At 39.9% G+C, this 26923-nt stretch overlaps 1 protein-coding gene across 6 annotated transcripts; it reads left to right on the forward strand.

The window, feature by feature from the left end:
- The first annotated feature begins 1287 nt into the window (after positions 1–1287).
- Positions 1288–26298, forward strand: letm1 (leucine zipper-EF-hand containing transmembrane protein 1). Of its 6 annotated transcripts, none has more exons than XM_026151650.2 (15): positions 1294–1653; positions 6510–6567; positions 6798–7287; positions 11260–11403; positions 12160–12297; positions 12601–12804; positions 12932–13051; positions 13224–13355; positions 13474–13632; positions 14069–14197; positions 14510–14542; positions 15446–15580; positions 15770–15963; positions 18718–18874; positions 21058–26298. In XM_026151650.2, the coding sequence occupies exons 1-15, from the start codon at positions 1569–1571 to the stop codon at positions 21208–21210; spliced, it is 2331 nt and encodes a 776-aa protein (XP_026007435.2). In that variant the 5' UTR covers positions 1294–1568; the 3' UTR covers positions 21211–26298. The 6 variants fall into 6 exon arrangements, with proteins under 6 accessions (XP_026007439.2, XP_026007440.2, XP_026007435.2 ...); XM_026151651.2 differs by having other exon boundaries at positions 18736–18874; XM_026151654.2 differs by lacking the exon at positions 21058–26298 and having other exon boundaries at positions 1288–1653; positions 18106–18859.
- Positions 26299–26923: the final 625 nt, after the last annotated feature.

Genomic DNA, 26923 nt, shown 5'->3' on the forward strand with positions numbered 1-26923 from the left:
GGATTAAGCTTTGTAACATTTTACGACAAGGCGAACACAGATCAAGTGAGAGAAAGGCATCATAACACTGGCATACAGGGCACTTTAATTACTTAAAACAGAAGACAAATTCTCCCCTTCTGTCACTCAGCAGCAGCTGCAAAACCGTTAATCAACATTTAACGATACTCCACAAATGGAGGAATTCTAAAATATTTTTACTCAAATATTTAGCAACTAAATATATAAAAAATATGTATATATCTATCAGTTAGATTCCGTTTGTCATACCAGTAAGCCACCTCTTCTTTTAATGTGCTACATGGCAATTGACTACTGTTTTTATCAAACACGCTATAGGTCCCATCGATCTATGTAGAATAAGGCGCTGAGAAAAACATCATATTTGTCATTAACTTTTAAGTACGGGCTGCTCTGGAGGATTTAAATGTCATCATCAGTGAAATTCTGTCCTGTCTCTCTTTGTTCAGCTTTTCTTTTTAGATGTCCTCCATATACATATATAAAATGAACTGAGCAAGCGGTGTGATGCAGACTTTTGTTCTGTCTAAATCTAAAATTAACAAACTGGAATAAAAAACACTAAATTAAACTACCTCACGAAGGTCACTGGGTTATTTTGAACTGAACCAACTAGGGTAATCCCAAAATTTGGACAGCATGCAGGTCACCGGGTTACTGACTCTCTGGCTGTCACAGACAACAGTGTAATTAAGTGTCCACTGACTGCTGAACGAACAAGCTTGCTTGACTAAAAAATGAATTGATTCTTAGCCGTGGTAATCTTTGAAATGTGGGAGAGTCTCCTACTATTTCATGTATGCCAACATAGTTACTGATTGTCTTCACACCACCCCTTCCACCCCACCCTTTCTTTACCAGTACTGGGATCTCCTTACTTTACTTAAATATTTATGCAACTAAATACATATAAATATGTCTATGTATTTATTTAATTTATTTACACATCACACTCATTTACATCCTAATATGCCCCTGTATATTCGTTTAATACTAGTTTGCCTTATTTCTGAATGATGTACAGTCATGGCCTGTACATTTTCCTGTCAAAAAAAGAGAATAAAAAAAACTTGTGAAAAAAGACAAATCTGTCATATCTGTGGTTCCTTATATATTTAGATTATATCTATACGCAAATTCATGCTACACGTCTTATAAAATTATATATATACTTATTCGCATTTGTGGTATCATAAAGCGGTCGGATACTACTTCGTCTCTCACTTCTACTCTGAAATGGAGGCTTTTATTTGATAAAGTCACCGGAAGCTGCTTTTTTTAATCGCTGCCGCACGGTTTGACGTCATTATGTTACCCTGGCCCGGCTAGCTGTCATATGCGTAACAGGGAAGGCATGACATGGAGCTAAATTTTCCCATCTGCAGTTATATATGCGGCCTGGCTTGTTAAATCGATCTAAGGAATTGTCAGTTATATGTACCAAGTTAGAGGCCTTTCCGTTTTGACTTCTCGAAAAAGCAGTAGCTCGCTAACCCGATAGCTACCTTCTAACTTAAGGTGAAGATAACCACTTGCATACTGAAAGCATGGCGTTAATCCTGTTTACAAGATCTCGGGCACCTTTAATGAAAACGTCTCGATCCCTAAAGAATGAATTCAGGAAAGGCAAAGGTAAGGTTTCTGTGTTGGTTTGTTACTGCCTAGCTTGCTGTTTACTCTGCCAGTGTTGACCAAATAACGCTAACAATTAGCTTGTTGATATTAGCATCTAGAAGGGTCCTTTACATAGGGTAGGTGGTCCTGGCCCCGGTTTCAGGAATAAACACCTGACTACTCATCACACTCCGGGCGCTCATTCATTCTTTTAAGCTACCGATTTGAAACGAGTCTGTAAGAATAAATTGTACCGAGAGTGTATCACAGCGATGGAAGTATCGGAGTGATACACTCTAAGCGAAGCGTAACCAAGGGTTTAGGTTATCTGAGGACAACCTGGCAATATAATTTTTTTAACTTGGTTATCTGAAGGCAACCTGGTTACACACACACACACACACACACACACACACACACACACACACACACACACACACACACACGTTTGAGCAGATGCTCGTTGCTATGGTACCCTAGTTCGCTAGTGATTAGTCAGCACCTAGGAAGAACAAAAGAAGTAGGATCTGTGGATACATGAGACTATATTTCTGTTGTGTGTTATGATGATTTCACTTAGTTGATTCAAGTGTCTTGCTTTACTTTCACGATTGAGGCCAGTTTGTTTTAGCCTTGCTCAATATTTCACAACTTTGAAGCCGCAGAGTGATTTGGCAGATGAAAATAGCAAATAGTCAGTTTTATACAGCTGATTATGAGTAAAATCAGCATTGACTAGTTTTCTGTGGTTGATTAATTTGAGGTGGGTAATATGACGATTGCATTTTCTGTTTGGGATAGATTTTGCTATAATCGATTATGTCATTCTAGCTCTCCTTTTTTAATCTTTTTGAATATAAAATCCAAGGCATCGTGACTGTTTAGCTATAATGGATTTTTTTTTACAGTATAGAGGACACTAATGCCCCAATACTGCAAAATGCAATGTCCCCTTAAAGTTGCAAGAAAAAAAACTGTGACCCCTTCAGAATTACCAGGACTTTTGTCATGATCAATTATGAAATGTGGTCTGATGTTTCTCCAAGTGAAATGATACACAAACACAGTCTGGCAAACTAATAACACACACACAGTTTAGCTTTCCCGTGTATTTCCATGAATAAACACTCAAGAGGCAGACTGGTGGACACAAGTGAACTTTTGACCTTTTAGTAGTAGCAACAACCTTCCTGTAGTTGGTGTTTCAGTTCATCAGCGTTTCTGGGATTTCTTGATTCAACTGCGAAATGTTGGCATTTGTCAATGTTTTGTCTGGTATTTCCAGGGAGCGTGGTCTCTGGTTTGTTGTAGAATAATAATCAGGTTCTAAAGCATTTTTTAAAGAAAGTTTGCAAAGAGATGTCTGCAGAGAGCACAGTGGACCGTCTGCTGCTGCAGTTTTAATCTCACATCCTCAAATCGCAGATGTTTCTAGCATACTGGTTTACTTCCTTTTCCCAGCCTGTGCTCTGTGATTCTAAACGTATTCAACAAAGACATGAAAAGTGCACCAATTAGTGTACTGAGACTTAGTCACATAGATGCTTCTAAAATAAGATATTTCATCTCACAAGTTTATAAATTAAAGAAATTCAATGTAATGAAATCGCTCTTAGGACTAATATAATATTAAAGGAATCATAGCAGCTGATATGTCTGTGTGCTTGTGGCTTTAAAGTTAATAGGTGTACCACAGCAGGCATTAGAGATGTTACAGGTTTATGCTACAGAATCAATATCATGTCTGAAGTTAAGGTGATGTTTTTTCTCATTGCACTGAGCCTGGGGGTATAAATAGATGAGAGGGTCATAATGGGGATTTGCCTGTCTGCGGTGGACTGACTGAGACTGTGCTCTTGGCTTTAGGCCCAGATTATCAGATAAATTGCTTTCCATGAAGAAAGGTCAGTGCCTTTTATAACCTCACCTGAGACAACTGATATTCCTGTCTAATCATGTGTGAAAATGAGTACAGGAGTATTCATGTAGTATGGTTGAATCTACGTATTAATAAGTAGAGTTCTGAAAATCTTTCAAGTTTAAGATCTGTAATAATAGTGACCTGGAGCTGCAGATTGAGCTTTCTGTCGTGCTGTGATGGCTGAGCATTAGGGGTGGGGGAAAAAATCGATACTGTGTAGTATCGTGATATTTTGTTTGCTAATAATGTATCGATACAGGGACAGCAGAAATCGATATTTTGTTACAAAAAAAGTTTTTGTGGATTGGAACTCTCTGACTTCAGAGCATGTTGATCAGCTCCTGACATTCCTTCACTGTCCAAATGTGTTTAACTTGTTTTTTGGCAGCAATAAACATGACAGTTTACTTATTTTAATTTAAGACATGTTTTATTTTAATTAAGTTAAAAACTTTTTTTATTTAATGTAAAATTATATTTTGTTTTAATTTACTTTCAAATTCTTCAGTTGCTGAATGGGCTGCATAGTTTTCATAAATTACATAGTTCAGAATAGCTATAATTGTACCAGATGGTTGCATTCAGTTAAGTTGGACTAGACTGTAATACAAACCGTTCAGTTTGTCAACAATAAAACTGACTGAAATGAGAGAAAGACTGAGTGCGAGGCTTTGATATTAGATAAAATGAATATTGATAAAGTTTACCTTTATGTACAGAATCTGAATATCGCAAAATATTTAAAAAAAAAATTGCAATAATATCGTATCGTGCGTTAAGTATTGTGATAATATCGTATCGTGGGATGTATGGTGATCCCCACCTCTACTGAGCATTGACCAGCCTGCAGTCCTTTGTGACCGTCATAGACAAACATAGTGAGGTACACGTACACTGTTATTGATTTACACATTTACACAATGCCAGTGTTCATTATCTCTGCACTAGCATTCACTGTGATTGAATATTTACATTTTTGTGGGTACTGTATAATCAGAGGGTCGAGCATTTCAACTCTATGTTTCAAACTTCGGTTTTGTTTGCACACAGTCTGCTGTCGCTCTAAAGAACGACAGCAGACTCCTGTTTTCTAAATGTGCATTAAGAATTAGTTTAAGATTTGTTGGAGCATGGATCTTGCAGTTCTTCACAGCAGTTGTTGGATTGGTTGTCTCAGCAACATGTGCATAAAGTCTAACCTACTTGGGGGGGCCGGTGTATTCAGTGTAAACAAAATTAGATGGATGGACTTAAACAGTGTTGACTAACCATGGCTGTGGCCTTTTGGTGGGGGGAACCGGTTGGGATTGGTGCAATTTGTTTCTCTCTTGCTGCGCTTGTGTTGCTTCTATAGGATCTCTGTAAAGTTCTTATATGTGTGAAAAGCTTTGTGGCCTCCCATTTGTCATCACTCCAATCAGAGTTTCTGGTCATGGTTTCCGGTATCGATATATTTGTTAATTCGCTAATTATCCTTTGGCTTTGAAGCTGAATGAGCCGGATCAATGTGGCCAGGATTAGTCTCTAAGCATCGTCCTTGAGGCGGTGATGTAAATCTTCTTATAGTTTCCCTGATTTTTCTTTTCGGACGATCCAGTTGGTAAACCAGTCAACCAATCAGTTGGCCTCACACCTTTTGATTGAACAAATCAATATTCAATATATTGTTATTCCCAGGTTATGGTTTCATGATTGGTTACTTTAGTGTAACATGTCCTAACTTCACCATATTCTATTCATTTTAACTAACAGCCCAGGCTTAATGAAGGTTTATTTCTACAGTTAATGCAGGAAAGCTTCTATCAGCAGTTTTCTTACTTCTGCTTTAATAAGGATTTTACAGTATGCAGCTATGCAACTGTCTGCGATCACATCACCACAAAAACAAAAATGAAAGGAAAAAGCAAATTATCTGAGAGTACACAATTTCATATCGTCATCATAAGTAAGAGAAACCTGGAATAGAAAGCTCTGTTTGTCTTTTTATTTCTTTCAACTAATTTTTGGAGAATGAATTTCATTGTATTTGCAGTGTTTGAATGCGAAACCAAAACCATAAAACCCCCAGGGGGATTCGAACACGGAAAAGACAGCAGTGCTGTGTAGCCTGGGGACATGCTGGAGAGTTGAGTTGTCCACTGTATTTCCAGGGTTTTCTCTCTGTGCTACTGTAGATGACCGCTAAGCCACAAAGGTGAAACTGTTCCAGTAAACTCTCTGTCCTCCTGGCTGCAGGCCACAGCCTCATGTTCAGCTGGGCCATGCTGGGCTCACTCCAGCCGGCCATGTGAGAGCTAGAAAAGGGGCGTGACCGAGCCCTCGGCTCTGGTGTGATTGGTTAGAAGTGTCTCACCACTCCACCTTCTAGCTGCATGCATATCACTGTAGTGGTCTGTGAACCCTGCTGTGGGCCTCGCTGAGGGTGTGAATAATTAGCCACCCAAGAAAGATCAGTGGAAAGATATTTACAGAAGACTGAGCGACTTCAAGGCGGTTCTGTACAGACAAATACATAAGAGCAGAATATTTAAAAACAAAACAAAACATGTGGCCATAGCAAAAACTAACTTTTTATGTCTATACTAAAGCGTCCCCCCAAAATAATAAAAGGGCAACCTCAAGGTGAATTGACTTTTATGGGTATTCCTGAACAGGCGATTGCAAAGGACACAAAGTTTGATGATTGATGTTATTGCATGACTAGTTTTAAGCACAGTGTGTTTTTGCTAGTATGATTATCAGTTTATTAAGAAAATCTGCATAAATGCGTTGGAGCTGCAGATAACTGCCGATGAGCAGGTGCTGATTTGCTTCTGGGACGTTCATAAAACCAATATACACTGTGTGTGTGTGTGTGTGTGTGTGTGTGTGTGTGTGTGTGTGTGTCCGTCCGAAGGCTTTTTTTCCCCCCAAGGACACACCTGCTTTAATCGTATTTTCTTCTTTCTTACAGGGAAATTACAAGAGGGTTCCTATTTCAGCTGCACAGCCTTCACACTTTCCAGTCAAAAGTAAGGCAATTAAACCAAATGATCCAAAATGTGTTGTATGATATGCAAATTAAGATCTATCAGCATGTTCAGGTGAAATTCTATTTTAATTTTGTTTTTTTTGTGCCTCCCTGTAAATTACACTCTATTCCTTTTTTATAGGAAGTCATCCATTTCAAATGCTGCTTTATATTTTGTCCAAGACTTGATATAAACTTTGGGTCCTGAAACTCTTTGCTCTGTGTCCTCAGACCTGATGGGCTCCGACTCGGCAGCTTGGCTCAGGTCTCTTCGTTCGGTCCTTCCTTGCCCGTGTCAGATGAATTTGTGGGTCCCTGTCAGAGCTCAGACGCACAGCGGCTCTACTGCGCTTTTGCGTCGGGCGCTTCCTCTTCAATGTACCCTGCGGTCGGAGTGGGGCCCCAATGGACGATAGTACGACCGCGAGATATCTCTGGTGTCAGGTGGATACATACCACGAGGAGGAGATGGGATGACTCCAAGGTGGAGAAGTCGCTGCGTTCGTTAAAGGATAAGAAGAAGCTGGAGGAAGGAGGGCCGGTGTACAGCCCGACACTGGACGCAGAGCCTGTCCGAAGGACGCTCCGACAGTGGGTTGTAGATGAAATCAAGCACTACTACCATGGCTTCAGGCTGCTTTGGATCGATACCACCATTGCTGGGCGGATGTTCTGGAGGGTGCTGAACGGACATCCTCTGTCTCGCCGTGAGAGGAGACAGGTGAGTGTTGCACAGTGTGGCTGCAAGACATTGTCATTTCTGTAGAAGCTACATTGTGGAGAGATTGTTACTGCTTTGGGTGCTGCCAGGCTTTGTCTGCTGCAGGGTCTGGTGCCGGTTGGGGTTTACATTTTTAAATTAGACATTTTTTTAATGTATCTGTCCCGAATTACAGATCCTGATTTAGTTTAATGGTAAGAAAGGGCAGCAAACATTTAATCTTTAATAGTTTTTCAGGAATGAATGTTCTTTTAAAACCTTGCAAAAGATTTCAGTGTGATCATTGGAAATAGTTTGAAAGTGGGCTCACTGACCTTTTTTTTTTTTTTTTTTTTTTCTTTTCTCAAACATTCACATAAAGCATGTAATTCTTTCGCGGTCATGCAGAAATGTAAAAACCTGCTGATTTCTGCTGGAATGAGCAGATTTAATGCCTGGAATGTATGCCATATGTCACAGATATGAGAAGACATTACCAAATCTATAAAAGTGAAGTGAAGATTACATTTGTACTACACAGTCATACCAGAATCCCAGTGCAGGCTATACTTTGATTCAGTTAGTGAACAAAAATGTAGGTGAAAGGAAGGGTTTTCCCTGGTGATTGCTCTCTCTGTCTCTGCACTGGTAACACACACACACCTCTGTGTGTGTGTGGGCTGCTGCAGTTTAGTTTCCAGCCCCTGAGGGTAAATATTTAAGCCTAAGATCTTTTTAATTTATACCAAACTCAGAGTAGCACAAAAGTGCGTTTATTAAATGAAAAATTGTTTGTAGAAGCTACAAGATCCAGCATTTCCACATTGAAATATGCCTTCTTTCTGTAGCCCAGAGCAAGAATTAATGCCAACCTCCAGTCAGCAAACAGTTTCCTTTTTTCACCTGGAACAAGCTTTAGCTTGTCTTTAACACAGTAATGTCAGTTTCAAGAATGTGAATTGAGCCCACTAACACAGCTAATGTAAGCTTATTTAGATAATGCTAAAAAGAGGCTCGTGTTTTAAAGGTTTCTCCTGCCTCATGATCAGGTGTATCAGTAGTAACAGAGCTACAGAGCTCAGGATCATTAACAGCAGAATATGAAGAAGCGTTCAAACGTTGCTCAGTAACAAGTAAATGAAAGTTTTTAGTGCTTCCAGTGAAAGGAAACGATTCTTTTTCTAGTCCGGCTCAGAGTTTCCACTGAGGATAACCGACGTGAGTTTAAGAGATCAGCGATGACTGAGCACCGATTCAAGCCTGACAGCTCAGACATCTTGTTCTATACCGTTTTATCCATAGCCTCTCAATCCTAATGGGATCAATTATGGAAACGGGCCGCACGCTGTGTTTACTCATCAGGCGCCGGGCACATTGTGCCTTTTCATTAAAGCTCTTCAGGAAGAAGCTTTACCTCGCGTACCAGATTCATCCCATCTCTGCACTCAGCCTACATCTCTCATTTTGTTGTGACTTTCACAACAAATCCCTAACGCAGCTGTTGTTGATAAATTCTGTGCAACAGGACATGGTATTAAAAATATGATAAATTCGATTATTTACACAGTTTTGTTTTAATACAGAATATATTCCAGTTATTAAAATGACTTCACGAGTATACTGCATGAGAAATGTAGGATTTGTGTGAAGTAATGCAAATATTTCTGATGAGACAAGCTGCTCGGAATCCACGGCAGCGCGATTCGCTGTCTGGACTGAGGCCCGGTTCGGTAATCTGCCAAAGGTTCTGGCACACACAGGTGTCATTTCAAGGAAGGTGGGCAGGTCAGCTCAGTTCACACTTATGTACTGTTACCTCCAATCCAGCAGCACAGGATGGTGCAGATTTAGGTGACATAATTGGCGAGTTGCAAACGCTTCTTAGTGACTAATTTAGACTTCTGCAGGGAATCTTTGTAGAGCAACGTAGCCTACGCAAGTGGCCGACGGCGACCCAGCTCTTTGTTGCGGTCAGGCAAACGTATTTTCTTCAGGTTTTTCCACTCTGTGTATTCCCTCACGTTCAGTTTGATAGCTTTGGCTATGTTCCCCCAGGAATTTGCTGACATCCATGAAATGTGGTGATTGTTATTCTCTCACTGATTAATTCAAAAACGGGAATCAAACGTAGGCCAATCACAAAAGTTGCGGCCTGTGTTATGAGATGTGTTGATACATTTCCAGGGAGGTGCACATCGGGTAACAGCAGAGGCTATGTGGCAGGGTATTAGAGGGGTTTGTGGTTACAACACACCTAGACATAGATTTGATACAAAGGTATTAACTGTGTGATGTAATGAGATCTTGTCTGGGAATCCTTCCATGTTCTTATTTTAATATGTGGCCAAATTCACATTTCACTCACTGCTTTATGTCCAACTTAAAAGAAACCCTTAAACTGATACTTGGGAATCTGCCATTATACATTTATTTTAATTTTGTTGAAAATTTTGTTGAAATTTTGTTGAAAATTCCCATTTAAAAAAACGAAATGACCCATTTGCCTTGTTACACTTGATTGTAAATTCAGATGAAACTGTGATTCAGATTCATTGTTATTTGATTATTCGTGTTAAAGCGTGCTGGAGAAAGTTATGGACATGCAGAGATACGACATGTTTCTCAATATCCACTTACACAGAAGTTCAGTAGGGTGTGTCATTCTGTGAAATGATGTGATGTAACCTGTTTTACAAAACTCTTAAGTGAAGACCAATCTTTTTTTTTTAAAGTCGCTTCTTTAATATTCAAATTCAGAGATATGTATGCGTCATACACCATAACACTGAGCCCTACAGTATACACATTCATTAACTGACTTCATTGTGATTATGTTAAAGCAGCTGGGATATAAATCCTCAGTGGAATGCTAATGGTCGCAGGTCAGTGCAGAGGATGACCGCAGCTTCCCCCCATTAAGCCCACACTATGACCCCATCTGCACCTTTTCAAATGGAGCAGGCTCCCTCAGAGTTCACGTCCCAAACCCGTCTACATGCCATTCATCTAACCTGGACTGGCTTTGCCTCCTTAATCTCCTCCTTTCATATTCCCTTACAATACCCAGGCCTCCCATTTAAGGCTCCCTCCATTTGAACGTGTCTCACCCCCTTCCTCCCTTCTTTGATGTGGAACTCTGGGAGATGATATACATGTCAATGGGCCTGCAGACAAAGGCCTTTTCACTCGGGCTGGCCTAAATCCTTCACCCTACTGGCCCACTGACATGCAGGTGGGAAGAGCGGAGAAAGGAGGACTCGTGTTTTTGGCCTTTTCCCCTCTGTGCTGTTTCTGTAGACGGTTCGCTGGAATTGTGTCCTGGATGGTCAGCGAGCCACGTTTGGACAGCCGTACAATGAAGTCAGCCAGTGTTGGCCAAGTGCTTCTGTGCTCTCGGGATTGTTCGGGTCTGCGCTGAACAAATGTGCTTCCTGTTGGATCAAATGGACAGTTTTAGAGCCTTGTGAGGCCAAATGTTCCCTTTGCTCTATGGCTCCATGCAAATACTGTGTGAGTGGACGGGGGATGTATAGAGGTGGGCTTGGAAGTGCTGACTTTTGAAACTTATTAGAGGGGCGATTGTAAGGAGAGAATAAAAGATGAAATCAACATTTTCACACAGTTTGTGCATTGCTGCTGCCCTCTGCTGGTGGCAGATATGAACTACAATGGTGGGAATGAATGGCACTTTTTTTTCCTGTACCCTCCATGTTTTAAAAAAAAAAAAGAAAAGAAAGAAAAATCTTTAAAAAATATGAGAACACTTTAAAAACACATCAAATCTCAATGGTAAAAAAATCATGCATGCATCATTGCAGCAACACAAAATGATACTATGGGCTCCCACGTGGATCCTAATGAGACAACGGCTCTTTTGAAAATCCAAACGGGAGTGCTAACATAGATGCTCATAGTCTCACTTAAAGATTCCATCAGTTTACACAGATCTGTCCCATTTGCTGATATTATTTCCTTTTTTAAATTTCCTTTCAGTTTCTCAGAACATGTGCTGATGTCTTCAGACTTCTTCCTTTCCTGGTGTTTATCATCGTTCCCTTCATGGAGTTCCTGCTTCCTGTAGCTCTGAAACTCTTCCCCAACATGCTGCCGTCCACCTTTGAGACACAGACAAAGAAGGTAAGTAGAAATGGGTGGTTGATTATTTATTTATTGTATTTATTTTTAGCTCCACGATGCTGGGTTTGCTAAATATTGTGATTGGAACTGTATGTCATATGTAGTTGTATTATTCAGGAATATTATACATGTACTTAAGTTGTTATTTAGATGGTTATCTAATCTAGACTATGACAGTAACAGTCTTAAATAGCCCTATATGACATTTTTATCACTTTGACCAATCTGTTGAGCTTGACCAGGTCTTGACTTGATATTTTAAGTCTTTATAAAGTAGTTTCTATATGTTGGCAATAGAAACCACTGGTAAGGATCACAGTGTCTAAGTTATGAGACAATTTTCCCCTAATAAATCATTAGTTGACAGTGAACACCTGGGTGGATGTGAGCTACCTCTACAAAGTTTTATCACAATCCATTCAAAACTTTTCAAGCTTGTTCACAGACGGTAAAACCCACACTTACAAAAACATGACCTCCTTGGTGGAGGTAACCTGCGTTCTGTCCTGTGTGATAAAGAAAACTTTTCTTTTAGAAGCTGGTTCCAGTCATCAAAATTGTATTTGACAAAAAAACGTTTGAAACAGTTTGTCTGCTGTGGATTCAACTATCCGTTCCAGCCTTGAACGCAAGCGGACTGTAGAGATTCAGACTGTGTTGGTCCTCATATGTCTCACCATCAGTGCTAACATCATTTGAGTGGGATTTACTGTAGTGCTTTTAAGCAAACTGAATTTGTAACCTCTTGCTTTTTAGGAGGAGAGGTTGAAAAAGGAGCTGAGGGTCAAACTGGAGATGGCCAAGTTCTTGCAGGACACCATTGAGGAGATCGCTCTGAGGAATAAGGCAGCAAAAGGCGACGTGACGGAGGAATTCTCCACCTTCTTCCAAAAGGTCTGCTTTCTAACACCGAGCAGTGTGAAATGAGGAGAATAAAAAGCTCATTGCTGCTCTCTGGTGGTGAAAATATTAATTTATTTTTATTTAAAACAGAGTTGTGACCAGTTGATTACCATTAAGAGCGTTTATAGTGGAAATTTAAGTATTTCTTCCGTATTTTCTTGTTACTACATGCTTTCACTGACTATATTCATTTCATGGATTATTCTTTGCACGGGAGAACAGCAGTACATCTTTTGCATGTAAACCTGGTCTCATTTAAACTTTTTACAAGCCCTGATCTTCTCATTACTATAGATCCGGGACTCTGGGGAGCGTCCCAGTAATGAGCAGATCATAAAGTTCTCCAAACTGTTTGAGGACGAGCTGACGCTGGACAACCTGACTCGACCTCAGCTCGTGGCGCTCTGTCGTCTCCTGGAGCTCCAGTCAATTGGGACCAACAACTTCCTCCGCTTCCAGCTCATCATGAAGCTGAGGGCCATCCGCGCAGACGACAAGGTACGAATCTCTGTGGTTAAAAGGAAAAATAAACCTGTTGTTTTATGTCTGAGCACACGGCAGCACCCGGGTGAATGCAGCGACACTGGCCGCTGACTCTGTGTGACCTCTTCTCTGTGTTTATCAGCTGATAGCAGAGGAGGGGGTGGAAAGCCTGAATGTGAACGAAGTGCAGGCAGCGTGTCGTGTCAGAGGGATGAGATCTCTGGGAGTCACAGAAGAACGACTAAGAGAACAACTCGGCCAGGTAACGACAACAGCAGACAGATGGGGGCATTTTTCATTATTCACTGTAAAAATAAAGTAGAGGTTTGACCGTCTGGAGACTTCAGGAATGGCATCAGGGGTGAAACTCTTAAGATGTATGTTTGAGTGCATATTTGTAATAACCTCTGTAATGTTGTGTTTGACTCTGGTAGTGGTTGGAGCTGCATCTCAACCAGCAGATCCCCACCTCTCTGCTGCTTTTGTCTCGAGCCATGTACCTCCCAGATACCCTGTCTCCTGCAGACCAGCTGAAAACCACGCTGCAAACACTTCCTGAAATGGTGGTATGTAAACAGTACAGAGCTGGGATATAAAGTTGCAGGCAGTACTTTAAGCTCAACACGCAGCCTCGGTCAATACTGGAATACAGGCGAATATCCTGCCCTCTGCTTGCTTTTCCAGACCAAAGAGGCCCAGTTAATGGCGGCGGAGTTGGAGCTCTCCAAAGTGGATAACAAGACCAAACTGGAGACCATGCTTCAGGAGGAGGCAGCCATACGGCAGGACAACAAGGACCGAGAGATGGAGAGGCTGGCTGATGCTGCAGAGAAGGCTGCCAGGGTACTGACTCTGTATGATGTCTGTTCAGTGTTTAGGCCAGGTGCTATTTAAGTCTTTGATACCAGTGCCAACAAACTGACAGACTTTATGAGCCAGTTTAAGATAAAGTTATTATTACCAAAAGACCTTAAAAGAGTCTGACCAAGCCTTAGAGGCCATGCTTTTGCTACACAGTCGTGAGTTTTCAGGTAGAATGATGTGCTCTTTGTTTTTCATTGAAGCTTCAGCTTAGAGAAATCAAAAGGTTTCTGTAATATTCCACATGATTGGATTAACTCTAAATCTGCAACTTTCTCACAAGAAAAACTAACTGCCTAACCCTAACTACTGCAACAAGGACACATCTCCCTTAAAGCTGAAGGCTTCCTGCAGTCGTTTGCAGTGTTGTTTCTGTAGGTGTTGCTATAGGGTTTGAACCATGCTCTGTTTTCTGCAGGAGGGTGAACCAGAGCTTCAAGCAGAGAGGATGAAGCGCAGTGAGGCCGAGCCAGCTTCATCTAAAGCCGAAAAGGCAGCCGATTCAGAGACACTGAAGGACACCGCACCCATTATAGAGGGACTCAAGGTAAAGTTAGTAATAGATGATAACATTTATTTTATTTATTCTGTTACATGTTTAATATTTTTATGCATTTATATAATATTTGACTTAAAGTCAGAATTCTAATAAAGCTTTTCAGTTTAACCCTCTAAACCTGCCTCATGTGCTGCACACATCCAGTTTTCTACTACACGTAATATCATGTTGTATAGTTTCCTTTACCTGGAGCTTTAATTTCAGACAACAGAAGAGATTTGCATTGATTGTATCATATACTGATGTTGTTGTTTTTTTTTTCACTCACTTGTTGCTGCCTTTTCATTCTGTACCATGCAGTTTGAGCAGTGGCAGAGGTTTCTGCGTTTCCAGGTTGGCTTTATTAACACCTCCTCCCAAATGGTCCCTGATACTTGTTCTATCCCTGAACCTATGGTGTCTGGTCTTCCTCTGAGCAGATCCAGATGTGGGTTAAACAGCACTAGCATGTTTTTTCCCCAAGACTGAGAACATAATCAGAGTTAGAGGAAGTACTGTCCATATTCACGACAACATTGATGCTGACATAAACCAGTAACTGCTTAGTGCTTGCAGATGAGAGCAACAACAGTGTAGCGAGGGCAGGTTCAGCTTTGGGATGAAAATCGTACAGATTCCAGTTTCAGACCTGTTATAAAGACTCGGAGGAAGTTGTATTTTCTGAATGTGAAATTTATTTTTTCTTTTCTTTTAAAAAAAAAATTTAAAACAGCAAATACAAACGTCCATATATTTAGGCCAAATTGCGCTAATAACCTGTGGTGAGTATTTGTCTGCACTTTCTAACTTATAAAAATTCCCACTCATTACTTTTATTTTTGAAATTTCTTAAAGAGATGCTGTTTGGCCCACGTCTACACGGACCTCCCCTCGTCAGTCCTTCAAGCCGTGTAACATTTCCATCCTTAACTAAAAACCTTTGTAGTGCCACAGTTGTTTTTTTATGTGGAGTATCCCACTATGCCTGCCAGTTTCCCTCTTTTACCACTTATATTTAGTTGTTTTAGGGTTTGTTTTGTATCAAATCCACATGTTATACGTGCTAAGTGAAGACAGTGTTTGACCTGGTTCATGTAGTGGTATACACCCATCTTGCTCCCATCTACCACGTGGCTGTGGTAATAATTCACAATCTAAAAAAGTAACTTTTTTGTGAACTTCAGATTAGGTTGTCTTGATTTAAAAGAACATATGTTTATATTTTCTTCTTTTCTTTTTTTTTTTAATAACTTCCAGGCAGAGGAGATCACCAAGGAAGAGATTGACCTGCTGAGTGATGCCTGCTCAAAGCTGAAGGAGCAGAAGAAACTGCTGACTCTGGAGAAAGAGGAGCTGGAAGAGCTGAAGGATGATGTCCAGGAGTACAATGAGGTGCCTTATTTTGGCTTCAATGGACAAATTTAATGATTTATTGCCAATCAGGCCTAATTTTTTTTAAGCAGTTTTACCTCAAAATGGAGTATTAATTTGTAATGCTCCAACTTCTTTGGCTTGTTTTATGTAGTTGTTTCGGCGTTTTTTTTGTGTGTGCAAAATTTGCATCTGTGCCCTGTTTTCCAGGATCTGGAGGAGATAAAAAAGGAGCTCTCCAAGACTGGTCAGGAGAAGGCCATAGAGGAGTCAAAGGCCAGCCAGCGGCTTTCTAAGAGGGTGAACCGTATGATCGGTCGCATTGACAAGATCATCCTGGAGCTGGAGAAGGACAAGGTCATCCTGGATGGACAGATGGACAGTGGATCCACCCCACCTGTTGGGTAAGAAAACAACAGCCATAACAGCTTCAGTGAGAGAAGCTGCCGTATAGCATTAGACAGAATTGGATCTGTCACGTGTAACTGCTTTCACTGGGGGACTCTTTGATTTCAGGGAACTTGGCGTCATGATAGTTTTGCCCTGCAGATGAATAATTCAACATCTAAGAAATTTATTTACCTGCTTTGTTACTAAGCACCCATTTTAAATTCCGGCTTAATGCCGAAGTTCAAAATAACAATTTTACTAATGACTAATACTTATGTTTTTTCAGTTTATTTATTTTGTTTCTATAATTGTTTTTCATTTTGGTGTCTTATTGTGCAGAACGCTCCCTCAGTCTTGTCCTCAGACGCCTCTACATGCTTTTACATGGTGGGCCACATACAGCCCACTTTGATCTTGATCCACGGTGTCTATTTTTTATTTTTTGTTACAGTAAACTCACTGTAAAAATCCAAAATTTCTATAGTACATAGTGAAAATGGTAACTTTGTGTCATTTCATGTTCATCTATCTCTGATTTACTGTAGTGTAGTATGAATGGCAGGGGGCGTGGTCTATATTAGTAGAAAATGCCGCAAAACTTGTGAAAATACAGTTAAACGTCCAAAATTTACCCCTCCCTTCACATTTTCCAGAGACATCTATTGGGCCAGATTGGCGTCTTTGGTGGGCCGATTACATTTGACACCCTTGCTCTACATCATTAGTTCAGCCAGTATAGACTGGCAGCTGTGACACTTGCGTCAAATAACAACCATCCTGTTCCCTTTGACACATTTTGTCTTTCATTCAAATTCTTCTTGCTAACCTGAGTGCTAGCTTAATGCGCTACCTGAGTAAGCTAACACCTTGGTCACTGGCTCACATCTTCCTAACAGACTAGACTTTGCCATAGAGTTAGGCTTTGGAGCGTGTTAGCTGCCACCTCGTACCTAGCACAATAGCTAGCTGGCCAAGCTAATTGCATTATTGCCACATGGCTCAGTAGCATAAGCGCTAACCACTACACTAGCCAGATCACTCTAGCTCTCACCACAGCTGCCTGACCCAGTTTATCTATTTTAGGTTGCTCAGGTAGGCTGAATGAATGAGAAATGATTTAATTTGTTTTTAAAAAAGAGGGCTGCCCCTGCTGGAGTGTTGATAGAAGCTTCTAAGGACAATGCTGACCGAGCGTTCCCCACAGTGAGACGCCTCAATCGTATTAACAGCCAACCGGGCTTATGAAATGAATAACTTTAAGTTATTTATTCCCACTTGTGGTTTGGTTAAACAGATAAATCATAGTAAAATGTTATTTTACCATTCTATAGAAAGACTATAAGTCTTTCAGCTCTTCATCACTCTTTGAATATTTTATATTCAGAGCAAACAAAAGCTCTTGATACAACACAAAGATTGGCTACTGACATCTGTATCTATCCTTTTATATGCAAAATATCAGTTAGCGAGGCTAAAGTGATCAATGTGCTCCAACTGCTGTTGAACTAGACCGCTCTGATGGTTTTGCAGCTGCGTGTGTGTGCTAGTCTGTAAAAGCCATGAAGCTTTTAAAAGTGAGGGATCCACAAGCAACCTTTTAATGAAGAGCGCCGTTCGCGTTGGCTTGTGACTGCATAGACAGACTCACTGTTAGCATATATCTGATGGGATAGAGTACATCTTTCCTGTTTGTAAAAGTTAAACAAGTTGATTTTAGTAGAGTCCGCATCAGTTAAATCAAGCTAAACAAATTAAGCTGCACAGTCTGGCCTTTAGTACTTTGATCTTCTTCAGATTACATTTCCTTGATTTTTAAAGCAACACTTGTAACATGTTTATACTTTATATCAGCAGGTAAACACAATGACAACAGGATGAAAACATCAAAATGTTGATTATGGATCATTGACCCAAACGCTTCATGACATGTATCAGTGTATCTAACATAGCTTGTCTTTGTAATTGATAACTTTATCATCTTCATTGTCATCATCACCATCTTCATCATCATCATCATTAGTGTTACTGTAAAATGGTGGTGGAGATAACAAAGGGAACAAAAGGTTTCCCCCCCTCAAAAGTGAATAATACCTTTTTAATGTCGTTTTCAGTCGTTTTGACTAAATTGAGTCCCTAATTCATTTGAAATTTTACAGATTATTCTTTGCTAAATATAGCGGTGCCAAGAGGTAAGCAAAACTGGGGTAAACCGCCATTTGCTTGCTTGTAACATGCTAGCATGGTTTTTCAGATGCTGAAACGGTGCAATAAAGGATCAAACACTGCTCTCATCTTATTCTCAGCTTCCATTTCTGCTCGCTACATGTGGTTGCTGTGCTTCAGACGTGCTAAATGTTGTTTTTTTGTTTTCTTTTTTAACCTATTTAATGAATTAAATCACATTTAATTAAAATAAAATGATTGGAAATGTTTGATGTTTGTTCAGACTGTACGAAAGTCTCCGAAATCTTAAAAAAAAGGATGTATTGGACATTATTTGGCATGTAAGCTTCTGTTTCTATCATAGGGCAGCTTAAAGAAATTAGTTTAAAACAAATATGCTGCATTCAGCATGAATAAATGCGTTTAACTAAATCAAATTCAATTAATCCTGCCGTTATGACAAATTGCACCAAATTTTTTTGATTGGTGTGTTTTTTTTTTTTTTGCTGATTTTTTTTGGGAACCTTGAATGCAGCATGTTGACCCTAGACTTCTCCACCACATTTTACGTCCCGTCAAACCTGGTAACCGTTTCCTGTATACAGTCTGTTCTATACCTTTAGGGAGAACCTGGTCAGCATCGACGAGCTCATCAACATCATGCGACAGATCCAGAACATTCCCGAGCACAAGCTGCAGAGCATCGCCGAGGCTCTCGACGACAACAAGGACGGGAAGATTGACATCGACGACGTCATCAAAGTGAGTTGATCTGCTATGAGGAACATTGTTAGGGATGGGAAATGATAAGAATTTAGCAATTTCGATTTCATTATCAATATCATATCAATAATATTACATACATGCAAAATGCTGAGTGCTCAAATGTTTGCATGTTGGAGGTATGTCCCGTCTTTGTTGTGATCAGTGTTCATTACTCAAAAAGTAATTATTGCACAGAACACTTTTCTTTAAAGTAATGCAGTACGATACTGAACCACACCCAGGTTAAAGACACTCGTTACGTTCATGTCATGTTACTCTGTAAAATGATCTGAAACTGTCTCATAATTACTATTTAACAATATAAGCCTGCAGGCTAGAGTTCCAGATCCTAGTATAAACACAAAGCCAACAACACAAATACAAGATTAAAACCAACACAAAGAGACTTTAAAGCGATCGTCACGGTGATTCTACTGTAGACACATGAACAGGTAGAAACGGAGACTGCAGCCTGAATGCTCATCACTTTGTTACCTGTTGAAGTTCAGCTGATTTCACTTATTCATATAGCACATTTAAAAACAGAAAGTTTGCCCAAAGTGCTGTACAGAAACAAAGGGGTAAGAAAACAAGATAAAAAAAACACTGACACTCACATAAACGCATAATAAACATATCAACTCACACCAGTCTAAACGCTATAGAAAAAAGGTGAGTTTTCAAAATTTAAAAACAGGAAGCAAAGATGCCGGTCTAATATTTAAAGGCAGCGTATTCTAAAGTTTTGGAGCCATAATTGAAAAGGCTCGTTCTCCTCCATGTTTTAGCCTAGATTTTGGGACAACCAACAGCAGCTGGTCGGCTGACCTAAGGGTCCGGGAATATAAGGCTGAAGTAACTGGGAAAGGTATGGGGGGAGCAAGACCATTTATAAACCAGCGTTAGGAATTAATTCTGTCATGAACAGGAAGCCAGTGGAGAGAGGACAGTTCATGCCAGTTAAGAGGCGGGCAGCAGCATTTTGAACTGAAGACGTGCAAGAGATCCTTGGCTGACTCCAATATACAGTGCTTACAGTAGTCGAGCCGAGTTGAAATAAAAGCATGTGTTGGTAAAGTTGGTCCAACACTTTCTAATCATACAGGAGCAGTTTGTTGACAAACTGCATTTTTCAGCATTATCTAACACAGTGTAAGAACAACTGTACAGTACTCTGTTTTGGTAACTATTGTCCAGGATGTAAATATGTAAAAATTTTGTGTGTTTCTGTTCTGTGTCCTGTTTTTTGTTTTGTTTTTTTTCCTGCTGTTACAACCAAATTTCCCCATGTGGGACAATTAAAGGATTCTATTCTATTCCAAGCTAAATTGCTAAGAGATTATTGAATTAGCATTTTGGATCCATGGCCAGGTACTGTAGCTCCCTGATCAGTCCTTAAGCGCAGGTGTGATCGACTTTGATCACTGGCAGGAGGAAAATGGGTCATCATCGATCCGAATTTGGCCTTGGAGCTGCTATCCAGCATGCCACAAGGAACTGCAGTTTTTATAAAAAATAAACAAACAAACAAAAAAGATTAATCTGATTCATAAATTATACCAACCTCTAGTGGCCATTTGAAGAACTGCACTCTTTGGTATCTACTGTTGGCTTGATTTTTCAGCGCCTGCAGTTTCTGTTTGGAGCGATTTTATTTTTTTTTTAACATCACTGTGGTCATGTTGCCAACTTGACTGCCAAATACATGTGTTTTATACACCGTTTTTACTTTTGCTTTTAAAAAACATACCACAGTCTTAATGTGTTTCTAGAGGTTTGATATGCTTTAAAATGAACAAACTCAAAGAGTCTCGCTTGTTAAAAACATTTTAAATGTATGGCATGTTTATGTTTAACCTAAAATATCTCCAGCCCATTTCATCATACAAGCCTTTAAAAGATGTAATGGAAACTAATGGGAGGCTATAAACCAGGACAGAATGGAGGCGTCCAAAATAGTGTCAACACACAAAAACATAGTATCCTGTAATTTCTACATCCAAAATACTTCGCTTTGTTTGAGTCTCACCAAAACATTCTGGTCTTTCCCATAAGTACAATAGCGCTTTATAAGCATCATCAAAAGTTGAGGGTATTGTTATGTGCATGTATATCCTCCACGTGTCTTCAATTGTCTTCTATTCTGTGGTTTTAAACAAAAAATGTTTGTTTTTTTTCAGGTAGTGGAACTGATCGACAAGGAGGACATCGACATCTCCACCTCACAGGTGGCCGACATCATGGTGATGCTTCAGAAAGAGGAGAAGCTGATGGGGAAGGAAAAGGCCAAAGAGAAGGCAGAGAAGGAACAGGCAGCCACACTCAAAAGTTAACTCATTTTGCTTCAGAGACACGAGTGTTTGTAAAAAATGAGCACTCTCCATTGTGACTGGTATCTGGTCATAGAGGACTCTGGACACCAGGTTGATCTGGAGAGGTCGAGAACCGCAAGGTAACAGCTGCCTTCTTCTGAAAATGTCATTCTGCTACAAATTGAGCTCCTAAAAATAAAAAATAAGAAATCTTCAGAGAAGGCTTGTTGCCTTTTTAAAATGTACAAATTCAACAAGAAACTAAATTTCTGTCATGTTAAAAAATTAAGTAAGATGTGTGGTAGTTTTACTTCAGTATTTATCAGTGCAGGGAGCACAGTGACATGGAATTGAAAGCTAATCGGAAAAATGGTTTGGGAAATGTGTTATCAGACGTGTTATTTAAAGTTGTAGGTGAACCGTCTTGCCTTTCAGTTCGTTCATGTCATCATCTCGGAGAAATGAGCGATCATTTCCGAACTTTGCACAGTCAACATTGTCATTTCTGTCATTCCGCTCACTTTATTTCCTCTTATATTTTATTTATCCACCTCATACCTGTTTGTAAAGTTTTTTTTAAGTTGTACTTGGGCAGGTAGCTTATCGCTGGCTATAACGGTGGCTGCAACCAAAGATGTTATTGGTATTGGAAACAACACAAAAATACTCAAAACATGTTGAAATTACAGGTTAAAAACAATCCATTTTAAAAAGGGGCTTCTAGCGATTATATGCTAAAAACTATTTAGGTTTTTCTTAGATAGGACATCAAACTTTTTCCATGAAAACCAAAACTATAGTACTGCAATTTCTTTACATTTTGCACTCACAAATGGGGAAAAAGTACATTTAGTGCAGCTCTTCATAGATCTTCACTCGTAGCTCTTTATTTAATGCCAAAGTTGCACTGAGATGCATTAATAGCACATTCGAGGTACTCCTAAAGTCATCAGACAAAACAGCAAAGATGGATTTAAACTGTGTAGGATCAGTGTAGGGACAGAAGCCACCAATTAAATGCGTCTGATGCTGCCGTGACAAGTCAGTTGGGCTGTCCCCGAATGGTCCTTCGTTGGGTTCGTGTTCGCCCTTCAGTTTGGATATTGAGATGTTGTTGTTGTTGTAGCGTTTTAGCAGCTATAATGTTTTGCTTGTTCGCTCTCTCAGAGCAGCCTTCGTTATCCGTCGCTAAGGCTTTAAATGTTCCTTGTTGATTTCTACCGAAGCACGCAAACCCAACAAACGATACTGGGGACGGCAAAGTTTAGGAAAGTAAGAGATTCATTTTGCAGTAATTAGTCTGGAAATCGTCCGCTCAGGCGATAGATGAGTTCATGAGTTGTGTCGTAGTTGTCATCGTTTAAATGCAAAGTGGCCTTCTTATCACACAAATTTTATGGTTCTTATAACACTGCATATTTATTTCTGAGGATTTTTAAGAATTTAACGGAGTTGTGACGTTTTCGATTTGCATAATAATTTAATTCTGAACAAATTTGGATGAATTTAAAATTTTAGTCCTGTCTTTTTTTCCTTTTTTGTTCTTTGCACTGTAGCCATGAATGTACGTAGTATGTAAACAAGATTCCTCAGGGCTGTGTGATGATTTTAGATGATTAAATATGTCCTGCTACCTATCCACATATCCCATTCTGTGTTCACACTGCATCAGCTTTTCAATGAAATTTGAAACGATGCTAACTGCACATTTCGATCAGGGGTGCAGTTAATTATTATTTTGCTTATTGGTGCTTCCTAAAAACTTAAAATAGAGTGAGGAAAATGCCCCCTAGAAGACTCCAACCTCATGTTTCCAGTTCGCTAATCCCTCTAATAAATGAATGGAAAACAAATATGTATAATAATGACATTTGATTCCCTAACCATTAATGGTGCTGACAGTATTTGATAAATATTTTTTTTCTGTCTAATTATCATTATTATGCAGCATTTTGAAGACACGTTGACATTTCTGACATCTAAATGATGTGAAATGTAATCTTAATGAACTGATTCATGGGGGAAAAGGGATCAAATAGAAGAATTTCAGACAGATGTATCTAATAACCTCAGATAAAAACTCTTGGTAGTGATGAAATCCAAAAATCTGATTGCTTCTTTGACCGCTGGTGAATTTCTCACATAACTGGCTTCCTGTCCAGCCACACGCGGGTGCCGCGTGAACCCACCGTAACGCCTCCAGCCGCCTCTGTCTGATGAGCTGACCTAGTTTACGGTCTTTGCCGCCGCTCTGGTGTTCCTCCTGCATAATCAGAGAAGAACTCGGGTGTAAACGAGGGTGACGGAGTGGTACTTAAGATAATGCTGAGTGGACAACGCTTCATTTAATCCATTCCCAGAATCCGCCGTCCTACACGTGGAAGTTTAAGAGCTTGTTCATCTTCCATCGGGCATCGTCCCAGCTCGCATCCAGTGCTGCCTGGCGGAGCAAAGGCTCTGCTTCGCCTGGGACCAGTCAGACTGATGGGTGCGGGGTAAACACTCGTCCCATACATGGGCCAAAGCCAGCTCCACTAGAGGGTTGTGTTTAGGTTAGAGACGCTCCGGCGGGACATGGCACGCCGTGTGCTGCATAAATCCGCAGCCAGTGTAAACACTTTAAAAGAACGTTGTGACAACGTCTCGTTTACACTCGGCAGGAGAGCGTGGTGTTTGTGTCACCCCTCCCGCCTGACAAGGGTGAACTCTGAGGAGCACTTTGTATATCAGCACGACTGGCCCTGTTTGGGACAGAGGGTCAAAGGTCAGAGAAGGGGAAAGAGACTAATACCAGAGTGTAAGCCTGATGGAGATCAATACACAGGGTTCCTGTGCAGGTCCAGAAAGGGTTGAAATCGACAGGGACCTTTAATGCGTTGCAGTCATTGCTGAAATGCAAATTGATGTCAGTAATGTGCAGTTGCACAGAGCGCTCCTGAGAGCTTATTTTTTACCTTTAACATGATTTTTGCCATGTTTTACTAAATGCACGGAGCTTCAGTTTAGCCAAAGACACCCGACTAGTCAACAAGCAGATAATCAGCCACTTTTCCCTTTCTTTTGATGTGCAAACAGCTAAAAACAAACTGGTTCCACCTTCACCAGTTTGAAGATTTGATCATATTCTTTATACTCAATTGGAGCAAACTGGATATCTACCAGTCTAGCCAACTCTAAAATTCCAAGATGATGGAAAAGGGTGAAAAAATACATCTCAAAACCTACATATTACCACAAAATGATTGCAATATATGAAAACTGGTCAAAACTTCAAATAAATTCAAGAAAACTCAAACTTCCCTCAAACTAACACTTCCCCAAATGATTGTATGTCCTTGTCTGTGGCTGCTGTGCTGTTTAAACTGCAGTCTTTGAGAAAGAAGGAGGTGTAGAGATACAGTTGGCAGCGAAAGCAGTTTGACTCGAGGCTTGTGTCAGCAAATTTTCATTGCCAACCAAGCCGAGGCTCATTTCTTACCTTTTATTCCTTCATTTAGTTCCCTCATGATATTTTAGAAGAAAGTGACTCAGGAGAAATAAAAAGGTGAGCCGATTTTTAGCACACTGTCACTAACGTTGACTGTTCTCTGCACAGTATTGCCACAGTGTAAATGCACTATTCGTTTTTTTTTTTAAAGCAGTTGGTATGTGTTGACTGGCCGTCTCTGTGTGAATGTCTACAATACAAACCGTCCTCTCAGACTCCTGCTCAGTTGTGGGTGTTGGGTTTAGAAGAACAAACAAAGGACAATTTTTTTCTTTTCTCCCATTTTGAGGTGGAACAAGTGGCTTCAGCTTGTTAGCAGTATGCTGTAAATCTTTAATTTAAAGTCATCCGAGCTGATGAACTGGGAAGCCGACCTTAAACCTTAATGACTGAACGCTTGCTCTTTAGCCTAAGCTGATTCCACCAGTTTAGTTTTTCTTGTCAATTTCTGACAAAAATCTACATATTTTGTGCTATCAGGTAGAGTAGCTAAAAAGCATTGTGGACTTGGCTTCTTTTGATGATATAATCGTATTACTCTTCCTGTTTGGGGTTTGATGAGCTTGTAGTAACACCTCCCCCCACTTCTTTTTTTGCACCAGTCTTTTTTTTAATTATTAGCGATATGCTGCTTTTTGTAAATTATAATCGAGTTTTCTCTTGTGCTGGATGTAAGAGTACAGTCTGTGTAAAGAGGGAAAGGGCAGCTGAAATGGGTAAAGCAGTGGGGATGTGCTCTGTCTGTATTTTCGGTTAAAAAGTAGAAAACGTGTTTCACTATATTTTAAATCATAGTGCAGCCAGACCCATTAACCCGGTAAAGACTGAACCTTGAAGTAGTTGCCAGAAACTTCTGGTATAAGGGTTAGGGTTGTAATAAAGCTAAACTCGCATATGAGTTTTAATTTGTATCAATCATGAATTTATTTAAGTTTTTTGGGTGGAAAAAAATCGCACTGATGATGTCGAGGGTTAAAAATTGTTCTAAAGCTGTGTTCAAGAAGAAGCCGGAGTGCCTCCCCTTTTAAGATCAAACTTTATTGATAATTTATTGATATTGATATTGCTTTGGGATCGTTTGTGTCCGAAACGGCAATCTTTCAGCACAGACTCTAACTGAGGATGCCAAGGCAAATTCACAGCTTTGTCGCCTCCAAAATGCACTTTGGCTTCTTTCTGAACACACAGACACACAAAAAAACCAAGTCCAAAATTCATCTACGATGTGTTTTAAAGCATCAGAAAGGCCACAATCTGCTTACACGATATTAAACCTCAGAGAGGGGAAAAAAACAAAACCCAAAGAACTTTATGAAATCTAGTTGTAAAAAAGAAAACCAAATAAAAAAGACAGAAATCAGAGACGTTGCAGTAAAATTGCAGTGTAAAATCTTACCCGGTGACACGGTGTTTTTGATATGTTAAAGATAATCCACGTATAGCCTGCTGCAGTTTGCTTGAAAACATTTCTGTTATTTATTTATTGAATCAAAGTTTCCTTTTTTTCACGACTGGGTATTTGATTTTAGTTGAATTTCAAATGTATGACAACACTTTGTAACTGAGATCTTGTGTTTATGTAAAGAATGAATCACAAGTTTTGAATAAATTATGATTTCTCATTTTTGTTTGATTTCTTTATTGTTTCGTTTTACATCTCATTATCTTTTCTAAGTCATCCACACCAACATGTTAGCCATTGTGTGTCATCTGTAAAGCTCGGTGAAGCCTTTTTTTGTTATTTCTCACCCCAAACCATCATGTTATATACATTTATTTTAAAGGGATTTTAGACTGAGCCACATGTTCTCATGTGAAATCTTATTTTTACTTGCAAGATCTGAAATATAACCTTGAGTTCTGTATCATTTAATGCTAAGCTATGCACTTATACTGTTAGCTTTTATCTTTGCAGTCAGCCCCATTTTATTCAGAGCGTGATGGTGAAATCCCAACACTGCAACCCGAGCTACATTATCATAACGAGCCAGTTAAAGAAAATATGTCCAGTGAGTTACGTCAGAGGTCGCACATGTCCGTCCTGTGACCGTGGCTTATGCAGTATGGCCTACAGAGAAACACAAATCTGGACATTGTGTGTATTTTTGTACAGACTTTCTGGGAGTGGGTTGCTCTCTATCTTGTGGATGCTTTCAGCATTGGTTTCATTCCCCAGGCTGTGATCTCTGATATTATAAATGACTAAAGCCCAGGGCAAATGTGTGGTAATTTGCTGTGAATTTCCCA

Source organism: Astatotilapia calliptera, chromosome 19, assembly GCF_964374335.1.
Source record: "Astatotilapia calliptera chromosome 19, fAstCal68.1, whole genome shotgun sequence".
Taxonomy (NCBI): domain Eukaryota; kingdom Metazoa; phylum Chordata; class Actinopteri; order Cichliformes; family Cichlidae; genus Astatotilapia; species Astatotilapia calliptera.